Raw genomic sequence first — 25,696 nt, forward strand, 5'->3', positions numbered from 1 at the left:
ATCGCGCGTCGGTTCCAGGGTTGACGTCACGCCCGGGGCCTTTCCCCCCACCTTCACCGCGTGACGTCATCGCGCGTCGGTTCCAGGGTTGACGTCACGCCCGGGGCCTTTCCCCCCACCTTCACCGCGTGACGTCATCGCGCGTTGTTTCCAGAATTGACGTCACGCCCGGGGCCTTTCCCCCCCACCTTCACCGCGTGACGTCATCGCGCGTCGGTTCCAGGGTTGACGTCACGCCCGGGGCCTTTCCCCCCACCTTCACCGCGTGACGTCATCGCGCGTCGGTTCCAGGGTTGACGTCACGCCCGGGGCCTTTCCCGCACCTTCACGGCCGCCGACGCCGCCGCCGCCGCTTCTTGTTACCGCTGCCTCCTCTCGACTGAACCGCGGGAACAACAACAACAATAACAACAACAGCAGCAGCCACAGAGAGCCATGCTGCCCGGCAGCAAGAAGGCCAAGGACGGGCCCAGGCTGCTGTCCGCGAGCTGCCCGGACGAGCGCTGCGGTGCCCGCCTGCTGCTGCCCGCGGCAGGAGGCCCCGCGCAGTGCTCCGCGTGCGGCCGCAGCTTCGAGGTGGAGGCGGCCCGGGGCCCCGCGGGCCTCTCCCGCGAGGTTCGACACGCACAGCAGCAGCAGCAGCAGATCCTTACACTCACTCACACTAACCACCATCCCCTCACGAAAGCATCTCTACCCCCCCCCTCTCTCTCTTCTCTGCGAGTCTCCCGAATTTCTCAAGCGAGGTGCGACACGCGCTGCCCCCCCCACCTCTCGTGCCACCCCCACCTCTCGTGCCCCCCCCCCACCTCTCGTGCCCCCCCCCACCTCTCGTGCCACCCCCACCTCTCGTGCCCCCCCCCCACCTCTCGTGCCCCCCCCACCTCTCGTGCCCCCCCCACCTCTCGTGCCCCCCCCCCACCTCTCATGCCCCCCCCCACCTCTCGTGCCCCCCCCCCACCTCTCGTGCCCCCCCCCCACCTCTCGTGCCCCCCCCCACCTCTCGTGCCCCCCCCCCACCTCTCGTGCCCCCCCCCCACCTCTCGTGCCCCCCCCACCTCTCGTGCCCCCCCCACCTCTCGTGCCCCCCCCACCTCTCGTGCCCCCCCCCCCACCTCTCGTGCCCCCCCCCCCACCTCTCGTGCCCCCCCTCAGTCGCTCAGTCTCTTCGCGTCTTCTCACGCATTGGGCATGGCGTTAGAGCGGCCTCTCGCCCCCCCCCCCCCACCTTAACCCCCCCACCTTAACTCACCCCCCACCTTAACCACCCCCCCCCCACCTTAACCACCCCCCCCCCCCACCTTAACCCCCCCCCACCTTGACCCCCTCCCACCTTGACCCCCCCCCCACCTTGACCCCCCCCCCCCACTTTGACCCCCCCCCCCACTTTGACCCCCCCCAACCTTAACCCCCCCCAACCTTAACCCCCCCCACCTTGACCCGGCTCTTGTGTGTGCCTTGAGCTCGGCTTCGGCACGTTCACTACACGTCGGCGTCCCGTGTGGGGGTGATGGTGGTGCGGGTGTGTGGGTGATGGTGTGTTGCGAGTGTGTGGGTGATGGTGTGGTGTGTAGGTGATGGTGTGGTGTGTGCGTGACGGTGTGGTGCGAGTGTGTGGGTGATGGTGTGGTGTGGGGGTGATGGTGTGGGGGGGGTGATGGTGTGGTGTGGGTGACGGTGTGCTGCGAGTGTGTGGGTGATGGTGTGGTGTGGGGGTGATGGTGTGGTGCGGGTGTGTGGGTGACGGTGTGGTGCGAGTGTGTGGGTAATGGTGTGGTGCGTGTGTGATGGTGTGGGTGTCTCCTCCCTCTCCGTCTCCTGCAGAAGTCTCTCCACACACTCGCAGGGCGTGAGAGCGTCTCACGCGTCGAGGGCGTGAGACTTGTTATTGAGGTTTTGTTTCCGATGTGTGTGTGGGGGGGGTGTGTGTGCGCATACTCGCGCGTTTCCTGTGCGGTGCGTGAGAGGGCGGTACTCTTGTGTATTTCACAAACCCCGTACAGTACACACACACATATATGTACTATAGATGTATTCAGTGGAGCAAAACTATCCATAGCCCACCCCACCCTCCCACCGGTCAACCTGAACACGACGACAATCTTTGTCCAGCTTTCACTCCTCCCGAGTCGCGCCGATGTCGCCCAGCTGCCATTTGCCAACACTATCCACGCCGCAGATGTGTCACTCGCGCGCATTGCCCATCTCACGCACGCGTCGTCGGAGAATTGTCTTCAATGTGTGGAGGAGCAAACTGGGGGGGGGGGGGGGTCATGTAAGCCATGCCTAGTAGTCATGGGGGGGGGGGTTGAGGTTTGGTGCCAAGTCACCAAATGAGAATCATGTCCAGTGTCAGAATTGTTATTTAGACTGGAGGAATCCGATGAGCTATGGACCCTTTTTAAGATGCCCAGTATGGGCGGGTCAGCAAGTAGCCATTGGATCCCACGTCAAGTAGCCATTGGGACCAATATCAAGGTAGTTATGGGGTCTTATATCTTATAGCCAATGGTACCCATGTCACGTAGCTAAGGGAGTTCATATCAAGTTACCAATGAGACAAATATCAAGTAACCAAGATAGTTCTAACTTAAAATCAGAAGGTTGCAAGTGCAAAATCCTTTTTGGCACTCAACTTGGCCCATCATTTCATTGGGGGTAAATAAAAGGAGCATTGTGTGAGATGTCAATAGTGTCTTGTGTTGTGAAAGATTTGCAATGGGAATGTAGATTTTTTCAAAGCTCTGGGCACCCAAATGAGATGTGTGGCCTATCCCCCAGTGCTCGTTTGGTCGGTCTCAATCTACTTGTTGACACTTTGACTTTCATTTTTCAAGCTGTTTCCTTGCTCAAATGAGTTCTGTAAGGTGCTCGTGTCCCTTGACAGCCTTGTGCCAGTATTGCACGTAACTTATTGGTATGGAAAATCATGAATTTTCCAGTTTGATAGGCTGGCTGGTTCATGATGTGTTTTGCCCATAAAATTTCGTGACAAGCGAGACAATGGTGTCTCGTTACATGATGAACCATGCTTATAACAACACGATAAATGCATCGTCTCATCAGTGTTCCTTCATATACTGTAGCATAACGTAGTGTCACTTAAATGTCTTGTTTAGGGACATCTCTAGCAACCCACGCTATTATTACAAAGCACCACAGCCCGTTCTAATATCACCCCACAATTATACCCTTACGTTGCATCACGTAAAGGTCTGCTTGATCTCAAGTGGATCCAAAGCACTTGTGTGGCAGTTTCATGGCATGGCATATATTCCCGTTCAAATGTGCATATAAACAGGGTAAAAGTGATGCGTTCACATTGAGAACTCTTCCTAAAGTTGATTCTGGATTAACAAATCTACTCATCCAAAGTTGAGAGGGCATGCTTTTAAACAAACTGCCATATCACTTTGCAATAAAAACCATACGTATGATTTTCATTAATAATGACCTTTATATAGCCAGGAAAGCCTAATTGATTCCTCTTCTTGACAAGAGCCCTACATTAGGAAGTTCAAATATTTCCATTAGAGTTTGGCACGTGGAGCGAAACCGGAGTACTCAGAAGAAGATCCACGCAAATGAAGGTATAACTCTTAACTGCTCCACACAGATTTAATAATCCATTGCTGTAATGTCATATCCTGGCCACCTCACAGTTCAAGTTTACTAAATGTGTTATTCACACGTAATATCCCATCCCAAGTACCAACCAGCTTAATGCTGTTTAGCTTCTAAGTTATGATGAGATGTGTTTTTATGTGGGCTCAGCTTGATTCAAACTTGCAATTAGGAGGAAAATGTAGTGAATATTTGTCAATGGATTAAGTCATGGTAAATGTGGCTTCATTCACAAACAAGAAATATTACATGGTTAGGAGAGGAAGTGAAATAATTGAATGCATAGTGTGGGTGGGAGGAAGTGATATGTACAGTTCTTCAGCATCAGAGTGCTTGTTTATGATGACTGTAACAAGAGTGGCCAAACCGTGGCTTGCAGGTGACATGTGGCTCCCAGCCAGTTTAAGTGCATGCCACTTTATAGATACGCAGCCGATTTTTCACTTGTCAATTTCGGTTTGTTTAAAACAGCAAATCTCTTTGGAAGAGGGAGCAAGCCCAGAGCACTTTCCCCCTGGCAGCTGAGCCAGCGATGACTACTCCCGAGGTGCTCCTGCAGATTTCAAAATTCGAAAACTCCGCAGCCAAGCAGTCGTATGAACGTCCCACACACGATCAACCCACGTGACCTACTCGGCACATGTCTTGTGCGACTCTCGGCCATATGAGGATTTTGGTGTGTGGCTCATCGGGTGAGGTAGTTAGGTTGCCCCTCATATATAAGGCGCGTTGGCGCTTCATAGACAAAACTTCAATGTTAACCATGGAAATAAAATTGTGATGAGGTGCGACATCGTGAGTGGTGACTGCACAATAGCACCACGCAGGCTCGGATGTTAACGCTAGGTGACATCAGCATCTCTACTCAGGGTGTAACAATGCATATATGAATATTGATTATGCTCGCACTGTATATATACACACACACATCAACCTCATGCTATATATACACACCTGTAAGAATCGGTCTTTCTTCGACTAGTCTATGTTGTATGGGAGGGGCTGGGTGGGGAGGGTGGGGCTGGGTGGGGAGGGTGGGGCTGGGTGGGGAGGGTGGGGCTGGGTGGGGAGGGGCTGGTCACTCCATGGTGCCCTTATAAAACTCAACGTTTAATCTACTCACGCCGGCTTGTGCCCGCCCTCACAGTTGGGCATATTTGCGGAATACACCACGCCGCTGTTGACCCTGGCCATTGACCGAGCAACCCAACGTTCCTACCAGCTCCCTCCGCAGGAATGTGTTTAAAAGAGGAATTGACTCGTGAATAGAATTATGAACTCACTTCATGGAGGTTAACACATCTAGTCTTTACTCGTATGAACCCAGACGTGACAACTAGCTGAATGCATCTGTATACTGACAGTGGGTGTCATGTCGAAGTAAAATATAAAAGGTGGATTAGAGTCAGAATCAGAATATTTAACAGCTGCCCTTGGTACTCTTTGGTTTTTTCGGTAAAGTCACGTAGGTAAAAAATTAAAATAAATTAAATCACGACGTTTCGGGCGCAACACAAGCGTCCTTCTTTTGAAACGTCGTGATTTAATTTATTTTAATTTTTTACCTACGTGACTTTACCTAAAAAAAACAAAGAGTATGAATCCTTGCAGTCACGAAAACTTCAAATCTAGAATTAGCTGCCCTTGGAATGCATTTAACTATATTTTATCCTGACCTTGGCTTTGTATGTTATAGTTGTCTGCCTTGTCCTTCATGAGGGGGCTATGATGCACTGAAGTACTCTACATGGTTATGAATACTTTTGCTTTACTGCGGCTGCCGGGCATCGATTGTTCCTCTTTGAAAGGCAGACCAAGTGCCAACCGTCTTAAATCGCTGTTGATGTGGAAAGAAAATGTCAACTACTCAATCAATGCTATTCACGTATGTATAATTCAGTTTCTTTCCTTACATTTATCGATCTTCAAGGTGCACGTTGTCGACCCTAGTACTAAGCCCTCTGTCCTGTTCCCCAGTCCTCCTCTAGTGGGCTACGGAGGCTGACTGATCTGGCCCTGACAAGCACAGATCTCGGCACCAGCTAAGCCGGCCTTGCCCTGACAAGGGCAGAGGTCCGGGAGCTCTTGGTCCGCGCCGCTGGCTTACCCAGCTCGGCCCTGACAAGGGCAGCGAGACAGGGGAGTCCCAGGGCCTAATCTCCGAGTCTTCGATCTTCACTGGTCAGCTTCGTGTCGAACTGCCTCGAGCTCTCTGGCTCCCCGCCTTTTATAGGGATCCCCTCAGAGGGGCGGGGGCGTGGGGGATAACAGATGCGGACGTCGGTGTGACCACCCGTGTGTGTGTGAGTGCAGACACCCCTGTGTTTCTCGTCCGCCGTTTCTCCCGTAATAACCCCTACAAATGCGCCAATATCGTCAGAGCTCAGAAGTGCATTTGGGCCTGGTTATCACTGAGATGGGTGACCACCGTGGCTTGCCAGGTGTAGTCGGTGTGGGGTTGCGAGGTGGCCAGAGTGTGGGAGTGCCAAGTGTTACCTCCCCTGTTATGCATTTGTGTTCTCTGGGTATCTCCGGTTTGCTCCCACTTAAAAAAAAAACACTCGTCAATAGAATTATCCAAGCATCCCAAGGTAAGGCCTGCCTAAAAAACAGTCTTAAGATTCATTGAGTCTTTCCCTGGGTAAGTAATTGGTAATATTATTTAATTCATAGGAAGACGCATACTAAATACACATTCATGTTTCTGTATAAGCCATGAAATATCAACTTCGGAATCTCACAATACTTTGTGCTTGTACCTTTTTCCTGGAGTGTGAACTTGTTAAGCCTGTTAGAAATTCTGACGTCGTGCCTAGTATGTGTGTTGTGTTTAAGTAGTCTTACCTCCCTCATATAATTTTCAGGAAGGCATCAGTTGCAGGGCCCACCACACATTTGAAACCACTGGGGTTGACAGCATGGTGATGGGTGTTTTAACATTTGTATATTGTCGGGGGCTGCCAGTGGCCAGCAGGCGTTTTATTGAAGGACACTGGTCAAAAATTATTGGCTTTCTGGGAGCTGAAGTTGTTCCCTTCACGAATGTGCAACACAGCAACATGTGTCCATGTGCCACCGAGCACACCAGCACCTCGCTAAAGGTAGTACATGTGAAAAGCAAGGTTACATGTGCGTACACCACATGAATGCTTATTACCTATCCTGTATGTAGTTTTATTTGGTGTATTTTTATTAAATGCTTCTTAGATAAGGCAAGATTATTGAACATCCTCCATTCATTGTGTGTGGAGGATATGACGTTTAGTACAGCTACTAACCCTAATGCGTTGTTTAGTTTAATAAATGTCTTAACCTCCACCACAGCCTGTGTGGAGAATATTACATTTAGTCCAGTTACCAAAACAGGGCTGGAACGGTTTGACTCCCTGATGATTTGATGTATTGTATCCATTCTTGGTTGGCGATTTTACTGTGGAATCCAAAAGGTACTCCCAGTTATGGACAATGGAAACGTTGTTCATAATATGTGATGTTATGATATTCCACCCTCTCATCATCTCGTCTGGATTGAGAGGAGAGTACAGACTTAATATGTGCTTCCTGCTTTTGTAATGTCTTGTTGATACCTTCACCTTCTGTAAATTTTGTCTTTTTTTTTTGGTTACATTTTATTAATCTAATTCTGCGTCCATTACATTATCTCCCTGTGCCATGTCGGTCCATGCAATGCTAAAATTAGAATATCATTAACGTTAGGTTTTGCAGACATTGCATAGCCTAACAGTACATGTTTACGGCAAGCACTTAACTCACGTATTGGTTTGGGTCATATATCGATATTCACCAATGCACAGTTTCATTGTTACAATTCTAATTAACATGCAGTGCCACTTCTGAAGTACTCCCTCATTATATCCTCAGGAAACCAGAGACCAGACCCTAATCCTCCCCTCGTCTTTATACCTTGATGTAATATTAAATGACGCGATGAACACCTGATGTATTAAATCTGTTTGGGTTGTGGTGGTGGGGGTTTTTTATGAGAGTTATCATTTTCTAATTAGTTTTCACTTGCGACACGAATTTTCGAATGTTCGAGAAACCATTTTCTGGCATTGCCAGGTGTCTGGAGTTTTTAAATCCTTTATATTAAGTTCACTTGCTTGCTTGATTGCGCGCTTACGACCGTGCAAATCTTTCGGTCGTTTTTTAACCCACTTCCCGTGATCCAATCGTGCTGACATTTTGCACACAGACTCGTTGTGCGTGACAATTTATTTTCGTGAAATTGTTTTTCTTAACTTTACACTTTTTAGGAAGAAAAAAATGTATATTTAATTACCAATTGCTTAATGGTGGCAGGCAATCATCTGACCCATAGGTGGCAGCCATCTCAAGCCAGAGGACGAGAGGACTCTAGCTGTCCGTTTCAAAGACCAATGTGGGCTGGGTTGTGGCCCATTGAACACTCATATAAATGATTTATTGTGAAAAACTTTGTTTTTACGGGTTAATTTTTTATTCACCCAACCTGTATATAGTCTGGCTCAGTGGCAATCCAGTGGGTTGACTGGATTGCCACTGAGAAGCATTCGAGTCACCTTATATGGGCTTGCCCTGCACATGCTTTTTTGGTATGGATCACATGAGTGAATTATGGCTGCGCTATGTGTGCGTATGTTCCTTCCCCGGCGGAGATGCGCTTGCGTAAGAAGAGCTAATTTTGTGTTTAATCTCAGACTGTTGATGCTAGAAGAAGCTTGCAACAGATCTTTGCAAAAAAAAAAAATATTCACTTTATAACAAGCTACAATACAGTTCTAACCTTTGAGCAGGTGGTCTCCAATTGATGAATGTGTGAATACAAATCCTGGTCAAGTGTTGTCTTGGATCACCACCAACATCATCCTTCTGAGGATGGTAAAATGAGCACCACCTGCTGTTCAGGCTTACACCCCACTCGCATAGAAGTCAACAGTGGCTGTCCCAGGGATAGATTTCGGAATGTAGACTTTGCTCCACTTGTTCATCTCTACCAATGGAGATGAGCACCACTCATTGAGCATTTGAGAATGGAGGCACGGTTAATTTTTCACCCTCATCGTTGTCATCATCATCATCATCAATTTTGAGACTGTGTTCATCACATTCTCTTTTTCCACTTACCAACATCGATACTATTCAATTAATGAACAAAAAACCAAGGGTCATAATTATAATAAAAAAAACAGCAATCATTGTAACCAACGGTTTAGGCTTTTGATCTGACTTTTTTAAGTTTTTCCCTCCATTTGCGAACACTGTCAGCGATTGACAGACAAACAGAAATAAAGGGCCAGTCATCATCATATTCAACAACATCTTTTCCACCAAGCTCCAGTATTACGGCGTTGTGTTCTTCACATATTTTCTGTATATGCCAATTTGGAGAATGACTCAAACAAGCAAATATGAATGGCCAGTCATCATCATCATTCATAGGGTTGCTATGATATTGTTGTTCTTGATTATTTATGAATGTTTATTTCAGGATGATGATGATCACTACATCAGTTTCCCATAACCGTTTATTTAATTGTAAATATTTTTGTATCATTTTTGTGCTTTGTGGGATTACCAGTCATGATCAAGATGACTTAAAACGTTATTCAACTGCAGTTTACTAAATATCTTGTAACCATAAATATTTTGATCATCGCAACTCGACAATCTACAATGCTTATGGTACACATGCTTTTAATAAAGCATTAAACGACTAAGTAATTACAGTGGCTCCTAAAATTAGTATGTCATATAACCACAGTGCCATCAGTTACTCTGAGAGACATTTAAAAAAAAAGACAAATGGCCGATGGAATTTTATTTTGAACTTTCAAGCATGATGCTTTAGTTATTCAATTATTTTGTGTAAGAAACTACAATATTGCAATCATAAAATATATGACAATCCCGATAGTGATATTTTGCAGAACAGCCGATACAGTTATCGTGGATTATATATCGTACGATAAAGCGTAGTACTCTATCTCCATACCGTCGCTGCACCGTTAATTTGTCGTGGCCGCCTTCGACAGGCGACTCGCAATGAACACTCAGTGCCGCTCTCGCTCCACAGCAGGTCACCCTTCAGAACCTCCTCCGCAACTTCCTGCTGACGGGCGGCAGCGGCACGGGCGGGCTCGGCGGCAGGAAGCCCATCGCCCCGCTCGCCCGCGTCGACGGCCTCTGCAACTACCAGTGCAAGCTGCTGTCGCCCATCCTGACGGCGCACGGCATGGACCGCGCGACGGGGCGCGCGCGCCTGCTCAGCGACATGGGCCAGGGCAGCACGTTCGACTGCGCCGTGCTCGGCGACCGCGGCTTCCGGATCGAGGCGGAGAACCTTGCCGTGGAGGGATACGGCAGGGACCGCTCCGGCAGCATGGTGTACCTGCGTGTGCGTTGCCTCCCCCCCCCACCGCCGCCAACACCGTCGCCCCCATCTCGACATCCTCGTAGTTTTCCGCAAGCGTGTGCCTCGTGTTAATGCTCGGACAGAGGTCGCAACCGGGTACCCGATACCCGTACCCTACCCGATACCCGGCTACCCGTACCCGGCTGGGTACGGGTACGGGTAGCCGTTTGCGACCCTGGTGCGGCCGGGTACGGGTACGGGTAGACCGTGAGTCACTGGTGAGTAACCGTTTGTCACTCATTTCCCAACGTCTTGTCTCTTCTCACAATTCAAGTTCCTAGAATCAACCCACCCACGCCTGCAACGTGGCTTCATCCCAGAGGTCGCAATCAGCTACCCGATACCCGTACCCGGCCGGGTACGGGTACCCGTTTGCGACCCTGGTGCGGCCGGGTACGGGTAAGGAATCAAAACCCGTTTGCGACCTCTGTGCACGAGTGCTTGGATGATATTGGTCTGGAAAGTCGATAGGCTGTTGAACTAAAAAACTATATTCTATGATACAGAACTGAGTTCTGCTTCTATATGACTTAATCCATAATGCTTCTCAATATCGCTTGACTTTACATGAAATGTTTTTTAGCATTGATCAGGGCCCCATAGTTTAGATGGTTGCTCGTGCCAATAATAAATTGCAACCGAGAAACGTTTGTTTAGCAAATCTGACTATCGATGAGACCCAGAAGGTTGAAACCGATCCAGAGTTTTCTTGCTTAAACAAATACTGTTGGATAATGTTGGTCTAATAGGGCAATAAATATAACTGTTGGACGAAGTATGTTTTGATTTATACGTGGAGACACAGAAGGGAGTTGTGCTTGTGTAAAGTAGGAGCGTGCTCATTGTAGATGTTAACCACGTAATGATTCACCTCCCTCTGTGAATTCGATAAATCATCACGGTGATAGTTTACGTGTACCTTCTGAGTATACTTTCTAAGAGTGTACCCCCCCCCCCCCTTGCAGGAGACTCTTCGTTTGATCGCTGTTGCTAACGGGGATGAGGAGCGGCTCGTGCCCATCCACGCGGAGATGGACGGACACTGCCTGGTGCACGCAGTGTCACGTGCACTTGTCGGCTGGGAGCTCTTCTGGCACGCGCTTCGGCAGAACCTCAAGGTGAGCGTGCTGCTCTTAATTGTTTCCTCTTCCTATTCCAATTGTGCTGTCAGAATCTTCACCACCCCCCCCCCATCTCTGAAGGCAAAAATACATTTCATATGTTTGCATCTTCAGAAATATGCAATCGAGAGTTGGCACATCCCCAGCTCTCTCAGCCTCCCACTTCCAGCCCCCCTACCCCCCTCCCCTTCCCCCTCCCCCCTCTCTTACCTATATAACCTCTTACCATGGCATCTCTCTCCCACTTCAGCGAAACATTTTCTTGCTGTGGTTTTCTCACCTGATGATTGCTTGTGTTGCAATCGAAACGTCGTGATTACATTTATTTTATTTTATGCCTACGTGACTTTACCGAAAGATCCAAAGAGTATGACTGTAGATTGATACGTTCATGGCGTTATCGCCCGTGACACCACGATGGGATGTGATGCCTCCGACAGGCGCACTTCAGGGACAACCTTGAGCGCTACAAGGAGCTGTTCCGCGAGTTTGTGGACACGTGCGAGTGGCAGGACATCGTGAGCGAGTGCGACCCGGCGTTTGTTCCGCCCGAGGGAGTGCCTCTGGGCCTGCGCAATATCCATATTTTTGGACTCGCAAACGTGTTGCGACGGCCGATACTTCTGCTCGACTCCTGGGAGGGCATGCAGAGCCCCGGGGACTACTCTGCCACCTTCCTGCCCGGTAATGCGTGCTTGCACAACGGCAACAACCACAACAGCCACCGTGCGCCGCCAAGCGACGGTGATGTCACCACAGTGCTTGTGCCAGGCTAGGCACACTTTGAGGCCACGTACAGTGCCGAAGGCTTGTTGGCAGAAGCTCACGGGACAGATGCAGATGTTATGGATTAACTAACTGGCTAAGATGGTTGATGCTCCACATGTGCTCCGCACTAAACTAAACTTTGAACTAAATAATTTTTATTTTACCAGATAACACCCACTGAGCTATATTGCTTTTTTTCAGAAGTAGCCTGGCCACAAATGATAGCTCAACGAAGTGGCTTATCACGTGGAAATTTATGGCAGAGAAATACTCTTAAACGCATGTTTCTAAATGTGGAGGGGAAAAACTGGAGGACCCGGAGAAAAATCCACGCGACCACGGGAAGAACACGCAAACTACACATATACAGGCGTCAGGGTCTGGATCGAAGCTACAACCGCCTGGCGAGGTAGTTAACATCTCACCACCGTGACACACTGTCCCAGCTAGTTGTGTTTTAGCTGCCAGGCACTGTTAGTTGTGAGCATCGCTGCAATGCCAGCCTGCTTCTGGAGGGCAGTGGCATTATCTACGGGCCCCAGTGTCAAATGCAACGTTTTGAACATTAATTAATGGGAGATTGTATCTTTGTTCCTTTTATCATTATTAAAGTAGAAGGATTCATGATAAAAAAAATATATATTGGCTTTTCGACTTATGTCCAAGCTTATAAAATGAACACAATCCCTAACTTCTCATCTTGATACACCAATGCTTGCTCTGACATACATTCCACATGTGGATGTCAGTGGTTACATTAACTTTAATCCCTACTACAAACAATAACACTAGCTTCAGCTTGAGCAGGGATTTTGCAAACACTGCAGTGTTGTGCCTACCGCAGAAAGGTACCTTACTCAAAGATCAAAACTTAAAACTCAACTTCTCATGACTCACAAAGCAAGTGCTGTTGACGAGCACCAGTTGAGACTGGCATGGCACAAGACCGCTTGGTTTGGCTCGGACAATGCCCGTCGACATTTAGTTACACCCTGTACCAGATTCTCATTTAAGGAGCGGTCAGCTTAACCCTAAGGGAGGTGTGAGGTAGGTTTGGATACCCCGTGTCTCTGGTTTCGCCAGTTGTCTTTAAACCCCAGGTCACTAGGGTCTTGTCAACTGGTTCAGAGTGCGGTGCATTAACCAATACACAATTACTCTTCACAATACGCACACAGCTCAAAGATCACACGGTCTGTAGTCATACAGACTCCTAGGGCAAGCGCTGTTAGTGAGCACCTATACTAAGGCACGCAAATTCATGAAACTATTTACACATCGTTGTATTTAAGCTTTGGACCCAGGTTACTGGGTTCAGAGTACAGTGCTGTAAACACTGCTCGACCAACACCCATCACGAGCCCATATATGCACATGCGATAAAGGCATTTAAAAAAATTATTTTATGCTTATTCTATTATCTCTGTTAGATATTCTTTTTTGCCATTCTAGCCAAAGTTGTCATTATATCCATGCCTGTTCCTAACCCACAGGTAGCCAATATTGATGTAGTTCAGTCACTTCCTCATCACTATTTTATTGCTACTGCCGTGGTTTTATTAACTTTATTTCTGGATACTTCCACCCATGTCAATGATGTGGTCTTACATATGTACTGTTTTGTTTTGTCCATGCTATGTTTAACTTTAATGTTTCAGGACGAAACATTCTCTTTTATAGCACAGCTTTAAAAAATACTGTCCATTCCCTCATTTGCCAAGTTTCTATAACCTTGCTTAATTTAAGGTGTTACAGGAGTTTGGGCCTGTGTTTATCAACTTCCAATAATAAAAACACTCCCCCTCCTCCGACCTCAACACTCCACTCTTCCGTCGTCATTGCTCCCTCCCCCCTCTCGTCGTCCAGGCCTCGTCGAAGAGCGGCTGTGCCGTGGCCACGACGGCCGGCTGAACGAGCCGCTGTGCGTGGCGTGGAGCAGCGCCGACCGCAACCACTACATCCCGCTCGTGGGTGTGCTGGGCCGCCCGCCTCCCCGCCTGCCGGGCCTCGTCGTGCCCAAGGCGTGGGGCGTGCCGCAGGCCCTGCTGCGCCGCTACGTCGACTTCGACGAGGACGGCTCGTGCACCGTGGGCGGCAGCCGCCCTCTCCGGGGTCGCTACGTGCGTCGCCTCGTCGTCGCCATGGAGGAGGTGTACGCCAAGCGGCACGGAGGCCTCTGCCCGTCGCTCGTGGCCGACGCACGCCACTACGTGTACCGGCGTCCCGACGAGGCGGACGTGGCAGGAGCGACGGCGCTGGCGCTGCGTGAGCGCCGCCTCTACCGTTGCCTGTCGTGCGAGGCGCTGCTGGAGTTCGACGTCCCCGCCGAGTGGCTGGCGCCCGGCGGGCGGCTGTACGAGCTGGCGCGACGCTCGCACGGGCTGCTGCGCACCGACCGCTCCTACAGCTTTCCGCATTTCGGCGTCGTGTGCTCGTACGTGGACGGGGAGGGGGAGGGCGGCGGCGGCTGCCTGGAAGCCGACTACGGCGAGAGCGAGCTGCCGCGCTGCGCCTGGTGCGGGGCCAGTGCCGTGCGCAAGGTGGTGTCGGGCGACAGTGCGGTGCTCTACAAGAATGGCGACCGCACGCGGACGGCTTCCGGGGGCGGCACCGGCAGCGTGGGCCGCTGCGACTGCGGCTTCAAACACTTCTGGGACGGCGGCGAGTACGACAGGCTGCCCGAGGAGCTGCCCGTGACGCTGGAGTGGGGCGGAAGCACGGTGCACGAGATCGTCTACTGGTTCCAGCATGAGAGTGACGCGTCGCTGAACAGCAACGCCTACGCGGAGGCAACCAAGCTCGTGGCCAAGCACTTTCCCGGCGAGTTCGGCAGCGAGCTGCTCGTGCAGAAGGTTGTCAATGCCATCCTGCGGCAGACCGCCAAGAGGAACGCTGACGGGCAGCGGCGGCAGCCCGTGTCGCTGAGCGATGGCGGTGGTCAACGCAGCTGCGGGGCGGTGGGCGATGTCGGAGTGGAACGGACTGAGGATGGGCAGCCCGAGGAGGGCAGCATGGCCGTCAGCTGCGAGAGCCCTAGAGTGCAAGCGGACGCGGAGCAAGCACCGCCATCCAAGATCATCCTGACGGGGCCGAAGGGGCGGACGCTGCACCGGGAGGAGCTGACGATGAGCCAAGCGGAGCAGGACGTGGCCAGGAGGATATCGGACAAGGCTCCCTCCGCTCAGCGCAAAGCTACTGACCGTATCAAGCAGCAGCAGCAGCAGCAGCAACAGCAGCAGAAAAGCAAGGAGGTTAAGGAGCCATTGCCCACGGAGGTCACGACCACGGCGGCGCTGGACGAAGCTCCTCATGGCGGTGCGAGTTCCGGAAAGACGGCGGTCCGCCCGGAACCGGAGAAGAAAATCCGGGCGGCCACGGCGGACGGGAGACAAGCGACGCTCACGCTGCTTCCCAGCACCACGTTCGCCGAGCTGCGCGCCAGCGTGGAGCGGGAGTTCGGCATCCCCGTGACGGAGCAGCGCATCCGGTGAGACTCCCAGCGAGGCGGCGTTCAGCTTGAGGAGCACAGATTAAGGAAATGATGGGCATTCTTTGACTGCCTAAGTATCATTCGTAGAATGCCGGTTTATTTCACGGGTGTTTAAAGATTCAAGGGATTCTATATGTGAAGCTTTCGTGACTGCAAGGATTCATATTCTTAGGTTTTTTCGGTAAAGTCACGTAAAGTCATCGTGACTTTACCAAAAAAACCTAAGAATTTTCAAGGGATTCCAAGCATTGCTAAAATGTCACGCTTACCCAGTTGGAAACTTCTTTGAGGGAATGTAAATTTTAACATGGCAATCTGCATCAGAGTGGTGATTCCTGCAGGTGGTGAAATTGTGAGATAAAGTGAATCAACGCCTTAAATGCGCTGGAGCTCATTGCCTCTCGATAGATAACTGGGGTTGAGCCCGATTCGTAAGTGGATGGGTGACCACCAGTGCTTGACAAATGATATAGCTGTGAGGCTGTGAAGAGGGCCAGGAGCTGAAGGTGGTGAGTGTCACTCTCGTATGTGTGGTAGGTTTATAAAAAAATGCATCTATCATTAACACAAACTGGAAGACGTCTATGAAGGCAATACAAATGACAAGCCAACATCCTCTTGAGCTGAATAACAATATGCCAGGCATAGTGGAGCCCACCTGTTAACTATGGCAAAGGATGATGGGTTGTGCAGAACTGTGAACTACCAAACCTTATGCGCCGTGAGCTGGCCAGTGGATGGCAGTATAGCAAGTGGGTTCACAAAAGCCATCCGTGCAGAACTTTACATGCCGAACCATTCGCATGCGTATATCCGCTCAGTTTACTCCAGTTTCCTCCCACGTGACGGGTGCTCATTCGTGGTAATAATCAGACATCCCTCACGCAGAACGCTCCTGAAAGAGCCGGGTAAATAATTATTAACGTGGAAGCGTGATGTTTTTGCAGGAATACACTCGCCAAAAAATGATGACGTTCCCCCCCCCCCCCCTCCCCAATCCGTAACTGACCGCAGATTCGGTTTCCCGCCCCGCGAGCTGAGCGCGCCGGCTCCGGGCGACGAGGACAGGCCGCTGCCGCTGCAGCACGGCGAGCGCATCTCCGTGGAGTCCCTCGCGCCGGCGGGCGACTCGCAGGGCCCCCGGGGCGGCCCCGTCGGGCAGGCCGAGCGGCGCGACGTCACCGCGGGAGGGGGCCCCGCTCGCCCGCCCTCGCCGGCCGGCAGGGCCAGGCCGGCTGCGTCGGCCGATGAGCTCGACGATCAGGAAAACATCGACCTGGAAATGTCGTCGTTGCACCTCCTCGTCACCCTCACCGGTGAGCTCCTGCGAGTTTTGCGGCGGCCACCAAAAGTGAAAAGGCCAACGAAAGTGAAAAGGGTGGACAAAGCGAAGGGCCAGATGTGGGGCCAGTGGGATCATGAAGTTACGGGTAGGGTTTTGTTCTGATTAACGAGTATGGTAAGGAGTAGGACTGGCAATTGGGTCTGGTTGGCTTGTATGGTTATTTAGTTAGGACTTGCGGTAGGAATAGGGTCTGCTTGGCTAGTTTGGTTATGAGTAGGACTGGTATCTCTTCTGCCAGTGCGGTTGGGGTTACGAGTTTGGTTGGCTGATGTATTCAGTTGTTTCGAGTCAGGGGTCAGGATAGTGTCTGGTTGACTAGTTTTGTTCGGGTTATGAATTTGGCAGGACACAAGACTTAGAAAGGTGATGATGGCTGATGGACGAGACTGGTGATGTAATGTCAGCCAAAGAAGAGAACACGCCTTAGGGAGAGACGAGATGAGACCATGTTCAGGAGCGATGTCGATTGCGGCATTACAAGACCATTATGGATGGTGATGGCATGGCGAGGACTTCATCAAATGTGTGAGAGATAATTCTTGATTTTAAGCTTTCGTCACTGCAGGAATCCATACACTGGTTCTTTCGGTAAAGGCACGTAGATTGAAAACATAATAAAAGAACACGACGTTTCGGTCGCAACACAAGCGTCCGTCATTACCTGATGACGGACGCTTGTGTTGCGACCAAAACGTCTACGTGACTTTACCAAAAGAACCAGAGAGTGTGTGGGAGATCATGATTGAGGATGATGATTAATAGGAGTAGTGTCTGTTCGGCCAATGAGGTTGCTCATCAGGCTATGGTTGAAGTTAGTGGGTAGGGTCTGTTCGGCTAATGTGGTTAGAATAAGAGGTGAGACTAGTGTTTGGTTGATGTGCTTTGGTTAGGGTGTTGGATATAGCTCACGTTTGACTGGCTAGTGTGACCATGGTTTTACGTCTACTTGTTTTATTTTCAAATAGGGCTGGTGTGGTTTGGTTTGCTGTGTGCTCTGCCCTCTTTCTGTTTATTGAACCGCAGCCATTCCCAAGTATGTCATTCTCACATTCTCACTTTCCTTTATCTTTTCACTTCTGGTGTGTGCGGTACTGTGTAGATGAACCCCGTGGTCATGAACTCAGCGTCACTCCTTCTTTGCTGCTGAAACTCTTCCCCACCCCGGTCATCCACACTGCCGACTCCCCCTACCTCTGCACACATTGTCTTTCATTCTATCCTCCCCCTCCAAAAAAAATCATTTTCGTATTTAAATTGCCGAACATGGTTGGCGGGACATGTGCATTTACGCAATAATTGTGCTGCTGCCTCTGCTGCTGCGGTTGCTGCTTTGTTTTACAGGCCAGGACATGTGGTCGTACGTGAAGAAGATGCCTTACCTCTTTCAGCAAGGAGGGGTTTTCTACAAGAAAGTGCGGATTGACATTGGTGCGTGCCCTGGTTGCCTGTGGCTGTTGTGCAGTCACGCACTGCAGTGGGAACGTGAATGTATAAGCTTAGTGATGTAACAAAGACGCTATCAGAATCTGAATATTTATACTGGAGGAATATGATGTGCTTGAATGCTCTTTTTCACAGATCTCCAGTAGGGGTGGGTAAGAACGATACAACAACAAACAATACAAAAAACATGATAGTAGTACAGAGTACAAGAAGGGTAAACAAATCACCCAAATACATCAAATAAAACCAAACCATCATACTACCACGCAAAGTGGCAATGTCATGGTTAGTGGAGTGTGCCGTGAATCTGGTGACAGAGTTGGATTCCCAGCCAGGGTTAATGTCAGTGGAAAATTATTTCTGAACTGATCCCCGGACCCCCGCACCCTCTGCAAACCAACACTGACCAGTGTAGTGAAGTATGGTCAAACAATCCTTATGCAGAATGCGGCATGAGGAGGCCTTTATCTGGCAGTGCATTAACTAAGGGCTACTCGTGTTTTTCAGGGGTATCCATAGCAACTGCGAAATCAGCCCTTTTTAATGATTTTCAAAGAAATTTGAAAGCGCTAATGCATTTTCTCTGTCCGAATGTTTGTCTGTAACATGGATTCCCGATTACTTTCGTAAAAGATGAGCCAAAATGAATTACACGTTAGCATTAAGGTGCGTCGTTGTTATGGACCTGCCCTTTTGAAAACCAGACAAATCCAATGCACTGTTCATTTTAATTCAATTAAAATCGATTCAGCGGTTGTGCTTTGATTAATTTGGCTGCCGTGCAACTCGAAAGGTAACATTTATTTTCGCTAATTAAACACCTTCGAGGACAAATGCACCCTGGGAATTCACACGTCCGTACGGGTTGTATTCCTCCCTTTTGGGGGCGGGAGTATGATGAACCCTTGACGTGAGCGGCGATAATGGCAACAGGGCTGGTCGATGGCAAGCACGTGACGCTGCCCGAGCTGCCGGGGCGGACCCTCGTGTACAACGGCGACGCCGACCGCCTGGAGCTATGCCTGGAGCCCGGCGGCCACTTCCCCGTGGGGCCCGAGCTGGATCGTGACGTCGCGGCCGCCCTGGAGACGCGAGCGCGCCACGACCGCACGCCCACTTGGAGCAGGCACGTTGCGCACCCCTCTGCGTGCCGCAACACATGGGGCACGATTGAGCGACGCGATTGACGATGCCCGGTTCTCACCCATACGAATTTGCTTGCAAGGTGGGAAGACAGAGACCTACATCATGACCTAGCAACATCATATGGAACTACATTTCTACGTGCAATCTGGTTTCCTTCCACACGGACAAATTATCACAAAGGAATTGACACGATAAATGTTATCAGCCGATAATGTGACACTCGCAGTGCCAGCTATTGTCTTCAAAGTCTTAACACCGCCTCCTCAACCCCCAATCTGTCCCACCCTCTGTCCAACACCGTGCAACTTCCTGTCACGAACCCTCAGGAGTCGCGAGGGTAGCCCTTCGCATCACGGAGGACAGGGCGGCGGGAGTAGCGGCGGCGGCGGCGGCATGAAGCTTGGCAGCGGCGGAGCCATCGTTCGCCGCTCAGAGCAGCAGCACAACGTGCATGCGTTCCACGGCAAGGGGCACAGCCTGGTGTCGGGACCGGCGCATTCTCCCCCAGAGCGGTCGGGCACGACGCACCAAGCGTCCGGCGCGTCGTCGCCCAGAGCGACCGGCAGTGGGGGGGGCCCCTCATCCTCGTCATCGTCGCCCGCGCGAGGTTTGTTTGGGACGATGCCGGGTGGCACGGGATGCTAATATTGTGGCGGACCACGGAGCAGTAGCCGGCACGTCTGAGACTCTCGGTATTAATTCAGGCATCGGCTCTTATTAAAAACTTGACTCTCAGGTGTCGCGATTGATGATCAAAACACAATCATGAGTCACTGTACAATATAAAATATACGTTGCAATTTGATTAATTATGCCTATATCTATTTGTGAGGACCAAACATTTTGGTTTGATTGACATGTAACGAACAATCCGGATACAAATGATAATTGTTCTGCGAGTGCTGCTTCTGCGGGCCATTCTCTAATGCAGGGGAAATATCACCGCTTTCCGTATATACTTTGTTACATCATATGAAGCTGATATTGCACAATTGCAGTCAGGTTATGAAACGACAGCAAGAGGTATTGCTGAATTAATTCCACGCTTTTGTATTTTGTGTTTGTCGTTCAGCCCCAAGGGAGTCGGAGGGGCGCGCGGTCCGGGTCGGCCCAGGGTTCACAACGCACCACACCGACGCGACCTCACAAGCGGACGGTAGCGCCACGACCGGCAGCTCCATCTCCCAGGCCGCCATCGGCGAGCAGCGGCAGCGCCTGCTCGAGATGGTCTCCGCGATCCAGGCGTCGGTAGAGAAGCACATGATGAACAGGGACGAGCAAATTCCACCGGGCTCTCGGCGGTCATCCTCTCCTCGTTCTCCGGCTCAGGCTAGCGTGACCGGCGCTCCCCTCGGCAACAGCAGCGGCGGCGGTGGCGGCACGAGCGTGCGGCAGGAGCGCACGGAGCGAAAATCAGGAAATCTCGCCCAGCCGGAAGTTCTCAACAAACTGTCGGAGCCTTTGGGAAAAGCAGCCACTCAAGTTGGTGACGATGAGGACGACCACGACGATAACGACGACGAAGTTACTGAAGTTGAAAGCGATGGTAAATGTTGCAGCGATGGGCGAGACGGCGAAAGTTCGCTCGCCGGCGTAGCGGTGGAGACTCCGATGGAGGTGATGGACCCTCACCCGACGGTGGCGGTGGCAGAGGAGGAGGAGGAGGAGGTGGTGACAAGACCCAGGCAGACAGATCGGAAGATGGAGGCGGATGAGGAACCGGAGGAGATGGAGAGCCAGGAAGCAGGCAGTGCCGCTGTGCCAACGCACATGGAATTCACGTAAAAACGGAACACAAGCGAGCGACACGCATTATATATCTCTCTACTATACATATGCTATATATATGGAAAACAAAATTACAGCGCACGAGTGTGTGAGGTGGCTGGCGTGTTGGATGCTGTTAACAAGCGTGTATAGTGCAGTGAGTGCCTTCTGCATGACTTTTAAGCTTCCCGAGAATCTTGAGGATCAGAACCGTGCAGCTGGATAGCCATAGACTTCGATGCATTTCATAATTTCCGAACGAGGCTTAAATACCACGACGAGACTAGACCCGTCGCTGCTTGACTGACCGCTTCACTACCATTAAATCTCATTTAAATTTTGTAAATTAAGTATTATTTTGGTTCACATAAATAAACTTGTATTTTTTTTTCATTACGTTTCTTTTTCCCCCGATTGGTTTACTTTTGAATCACTAACTTATTTTGAGCTCTATCGTCCGATTTAGGAACTTGCACGGGAAAGTTGCTATTCGTTACGTTCCCAGCACTGCAGTGTGTTGGCGTGTCTCGTCATTTGGCGAGTTACAGGGTATGTGCGATTATCCCCCCCACCCTCCCCTGCCTCCTCCCCAATCCTTCCCCCCCATTCCTGCGCTTTGAATGCAAACGTTGCGGATGTTGCACATTATTTAAACGATCCGAAGTGCGCACTTTCACCCAAGCTTGCGTCGTGGTGCTCCGGACACAGTTTGTGCGCGATCTCTCCCGACATTGTTTTCTGCCGATTGTTTCACGTTTGGCCGCACGGGTTCTCACGTGATGCACGTTTGGACAGCCTCGGGCCAGCTTTCACGACACAGGTTCTGGGATGAGACGTTGCAATCGGAAGGTTACCCGTGAAGTCATCATCATAGCCATCGACGTTTATAAATGACACCTTGGTAACGTGTTGGAATTGAATTGCACACGCACGCTGATGCTATTCACTAAGTCCGTTTTTTTGCCCAATTCGAAGTTTCTTCTCATCTCCCATTTACAGTGCTGAGTTGGTGGTGGAAATTACACATCCCTATGTCAGGGGCAAGTCTATCCATAGGGCAACCACTGTCTATCCATAGGGCAACCACTCCGGGTTTTCCCTCCACATTTAGAAACATGCCTTTAGAATATTTGGCTGCTATACATTTCCACGTGATAAGCCACTTCGTTGAGCTATCATTTGTGGCCAGGTCACGTCTGAAAAAGCTATATAGCTCGGTGGGCTTCATCTCGTAAAAGAAAAACAATGTTGTTTTTACTGTTGACTTCATCACTAAGTGCATAGCTATTGTTTTGATCCTGGGAGGACGATGGGCTGAGCCAACTGCTCACTAAGATTTGAACTCACAACCTTCCGATTGCAAGCCACTCGTATATCCGCATGGCCATCTGGCCAACTTCACTGAGCAAATTTTTTGTAACCAAAACCATTTTCAATATTAGTTGTACGTTGGCTGAGAGAAGTAATAGCTTCCACCCTTGTGGCATGCCTCGTAATCATGGTCCAATTTGGACCTGCCAAAAGAAAATCTGCTTGCGTTAAACTGGCTTGGCCGTGCGAACCCCAAAAATGCCAAAATGTGTTGGTGTGCGACTTATTCTAACGAGTGTAATAAAGCGAAACTAAATGGAATAGCATATAATAAAATTGAATAACTGTAATTGCATACTTCTAGCACTTAATATTGCTGTTAAGGTGTTTTTGCTATTTACACTGAGTCATGCTCATCTGGGACAAGCGACTTCCACCTAGCCACATGACAAACCGGTGCAATGCATTGTCACGTGCTTATTTTTTTACCACATACGGGCTCTGGGATTTTTATTTTTGTGGACGTGCGACTTCCTATCGAACTTACCTTTTTTAAACGCTAAAATAATTCCCCAGAAACTTTCCCCGTTGTCATTAACGAGTAAATGTTTAAAGCTCAAGTAGTTGAAGCTTCCGGAAACATTTTGGTGTCTTGAGTTTAGAATATTATATTAAATATTTCCCAAACAGTTTATTGAGTGACTTCTGTGCCCATAAAAAAACAACACGCAATGAAATGGGGGATAAGCACCAAGCAGTGGAATAATAACGATTGAGTTCTGAAGTATTAGGATGGTAAGACACATGTCAATCGTGAAACAAAAGCAGCGTTTTGCAATTGATGCAGGGTCGATGTGGCTAACTGTGATTGCCGCTTGTCTGGGAGTAGATTTAAGCCGGTGTTGGTACGTGAAAATGAAGGCCATCAGTCTCGCCAACATGTCACGCACTCATTTTCAAGGCAGCTCCCAAAAGATTTCCTCATTTGTGTCATTAAAAAAGTCTCATTTTCCCCCCTGGTCCACCCATGACAACACTTTTCAAGTCTTCCAACCTTTTTGTGCGCCAGATTTTGCAAAGTTACCTTTAATTTTGGTCGACCTGATGAGACACATTTGCATGAACCGCAGGAAAATTTCATTTTCTCGTGAACTGAAGTGGCTGATCGCAAATCCAACTGTCACCCAAGTGTTTCTTTTTTGGTGCCTTCCAGAAGAGGGAGCCATTCATGAGGATAAACCTGGAGGAACTTTTCACTTCGCTGCCACATAGGCAAAAGTGACAAAGTTGTTCATGGCACAGCGTGGCAGATTTTTTTTAAAAGAGTGTACGGGACCGGTGGCATCGCGCGCACGCTGACTTGTGGAATACGATCGCTGGCACGAACTCTGCTTAAATGGAGTCGTCGGTGGTGGACACATTCAGTCTTCTCTGACATTAAAACTAAAAAAACAATGCTCACGGATGCGACGATGCTTTACTCCTTGCTGGCTCCTTGTGCGTGATTTCAAAAGGCATGGTGTTTTCACAGCTACGCTTGTGCTTTGTCGGTGATTCTCCAATGTACTGTATCTCACTGTACTGTATATGCAATAAGAGGGTACATTTACCCCTTACTAAAATCTGAAAAGTTTGCGTGGGAGAGTGCTGAAATTACTTTGCCATGCGAGGAAATGTAAAAAAATGCAGTGATATAACATTGTCTGTAAAAGTGATCATTTATTTGCAAAATGCACTGGGTTATTAATTTGAAACGATCAGAATACACACTGGTTTATCGGTGCCCGGAAGCAGCATTTGGCTGTATGACCAGATTGGTTCTATGTGAGATGCATGTTGTAACTTTCTCCGTTTGTCCACAGAATCTGTTTTACTAAGTGTGTACATAAATTATGCCCTGCCAAGATTTGTTCAAAGCTTTGTGATTAAGGATTATTATTGAACTGTCCGAACTTAAAGTCAATTAACACACGTGATACCATATGTAGCAAAGGCAACTTCATTGGGTCTACTCTTAAGCGATGCAAACAATACGCTTTTATTGCATTGCTAAATAAGCAATGGATTCAATGCAATATATCTGTACATTTTGGCATTGAGAGCATCTGCAGTTGAAGCAAATCTAACATTGGAGGTGCACATTTGGTTTAAATCGAGAAAAGATCACCTTAGTTTCAGGTTGTTTTATATAATATGTTAACACAGCCATATAAGTGTGTTCAATATAAATATATGTACTGTACTGCATTATCATCACTGCACCTTCCAGTTCTATGGTATTTAAACACCATGAAACGCAGCTCCATTCCACCCTGGTGGTGCACTCATCCACCTGCTGGTGCTGCTTAAAAAGGGGACCTCCCCTCCTCCTCCCCCTCCTCCTCCCCCTCCTCATCCCCTCCTCCTCCCATCAAACAAAAAGAAAACCAAGAGGCTCTCATCTTGTAGCGACACACTTTGGTGCTGTGTGCCACAGGCAGCCCCATACGAATTGGACGCTTCTTTAATCGAAGGCTTCTTCACAGTTGCAGTCGGCAATGCCTTTGTTGTGCCACTTCACACGCTACGAAATACTTTATTCCACTCCTGTGAGTTTTTGATATTCGCATCGCAGTTCCATGGGAAGGTGCTGGAAAGGGGACGCCTGTACATGTAAACACTCTTTAAATGGTCGAAAACGCCTTAATATGTAGAGTACCGCGGAACTTTGGGGAGGAGGTGAAATTGGCGCTGGCTCGCCGTGTGGCTGCTGCCTTTCCCGCTCGTCTGCGGTTCCTCGTCGCGCCTCATAGTCTTTCTCTCTCTCTGTCTTCGAAAGCGACGAGCAAATTGCTGTGCGGCAGCGCGTTACAAGTTGAAATTATGATGATATTTACAAAATCATGCGGGCCTAAAACATTAATATTGCACGGCAGGGTCCTGCGTAGGTTTTTGTTTTGCAACGTGACTATAATACGTGACAATTACGAAAGTGATGAAAATGACTTGAAATGGGTATGAAATAAAGGGTCACCACGTAGTTCCAACATTCAGGCACAACAAAAAAGTTGATATCTAATTTTGAATCATGTAATAAGACTCTTAATGGCTCCTTAAACACCTGAGCTTTTGGAGTTATAATTGACACAGTACACTGTTCTCTGGATTGTAAGACAACACAAATCTTGTACCGGTGTCAAATCCTAGTCGTACACACGCCTGGATTTTGCGACGTACCCCCTACTTTTGTTTTAAAATATGGATGGGGTGTGGAGGGTGTGTATCTT

At 49.4% G+C, this 25,696-nt stretch overlaps 1 protein-coding gene across 2 annotated transcripts; it reads left to right on the forward strand.

Annotated features, from left to right (window-relative positions):
- Positions 1–218: 218 nt before the first annotated feature.
- VCPIP1 (valosin containing protein interacting protein 1) lies at positions 219–23,885 on the forward strand. Of its 2 annotated transcripts, none has more exons than XM_078866369.1 (10): positions 219–615; positions 9,704–10,021; positions 11,005–11,157; positions 11,601–11,844; positions 13,795–15,415; positions 16,433–16,734; positions 18,105–18,191; positions 19,140–19,332; positions 19,679–19,959; positions 20,425–23,885. In XM_078866369.1, exons 1-10 carry the CDS (start codon positions 436–438, stop codon positions 21,135–21,137), a joined length of 4,092 nt encoding a protein of 1,363 aa, XP_078722495.1. In that variant the 5' UTR covers positions 219–435; the 3' UTR covers positions 21,138–23,885. The 2 variants fall into 2 exon arrangements, with proteins under 2 accessions (XP_078722495.1, XP_078722494.1); XM_078866368.1 differs by having other exon boundaries at positions 220–615; positions 9,701–10,021.
- Positions 23,886–25,696: the final 1,811 nt, after the last annotated feature.

This window comes from Lampetra fluviatilis, chromosome 22 (genome assembly GCF_964198595.1).
Source record: "Lampetra fluviatilis chromosome 22, kcLamFluv1.1, whole genome shotgun sequence".
In the NCBI taxonomy this organism is placed as follows: Eukaryota; Metazoa; Chordata; class Hyperoartia; order Petromyzontiformes; family Petromyzontidae; genus Lampetra; species Lampetra fluviatilis.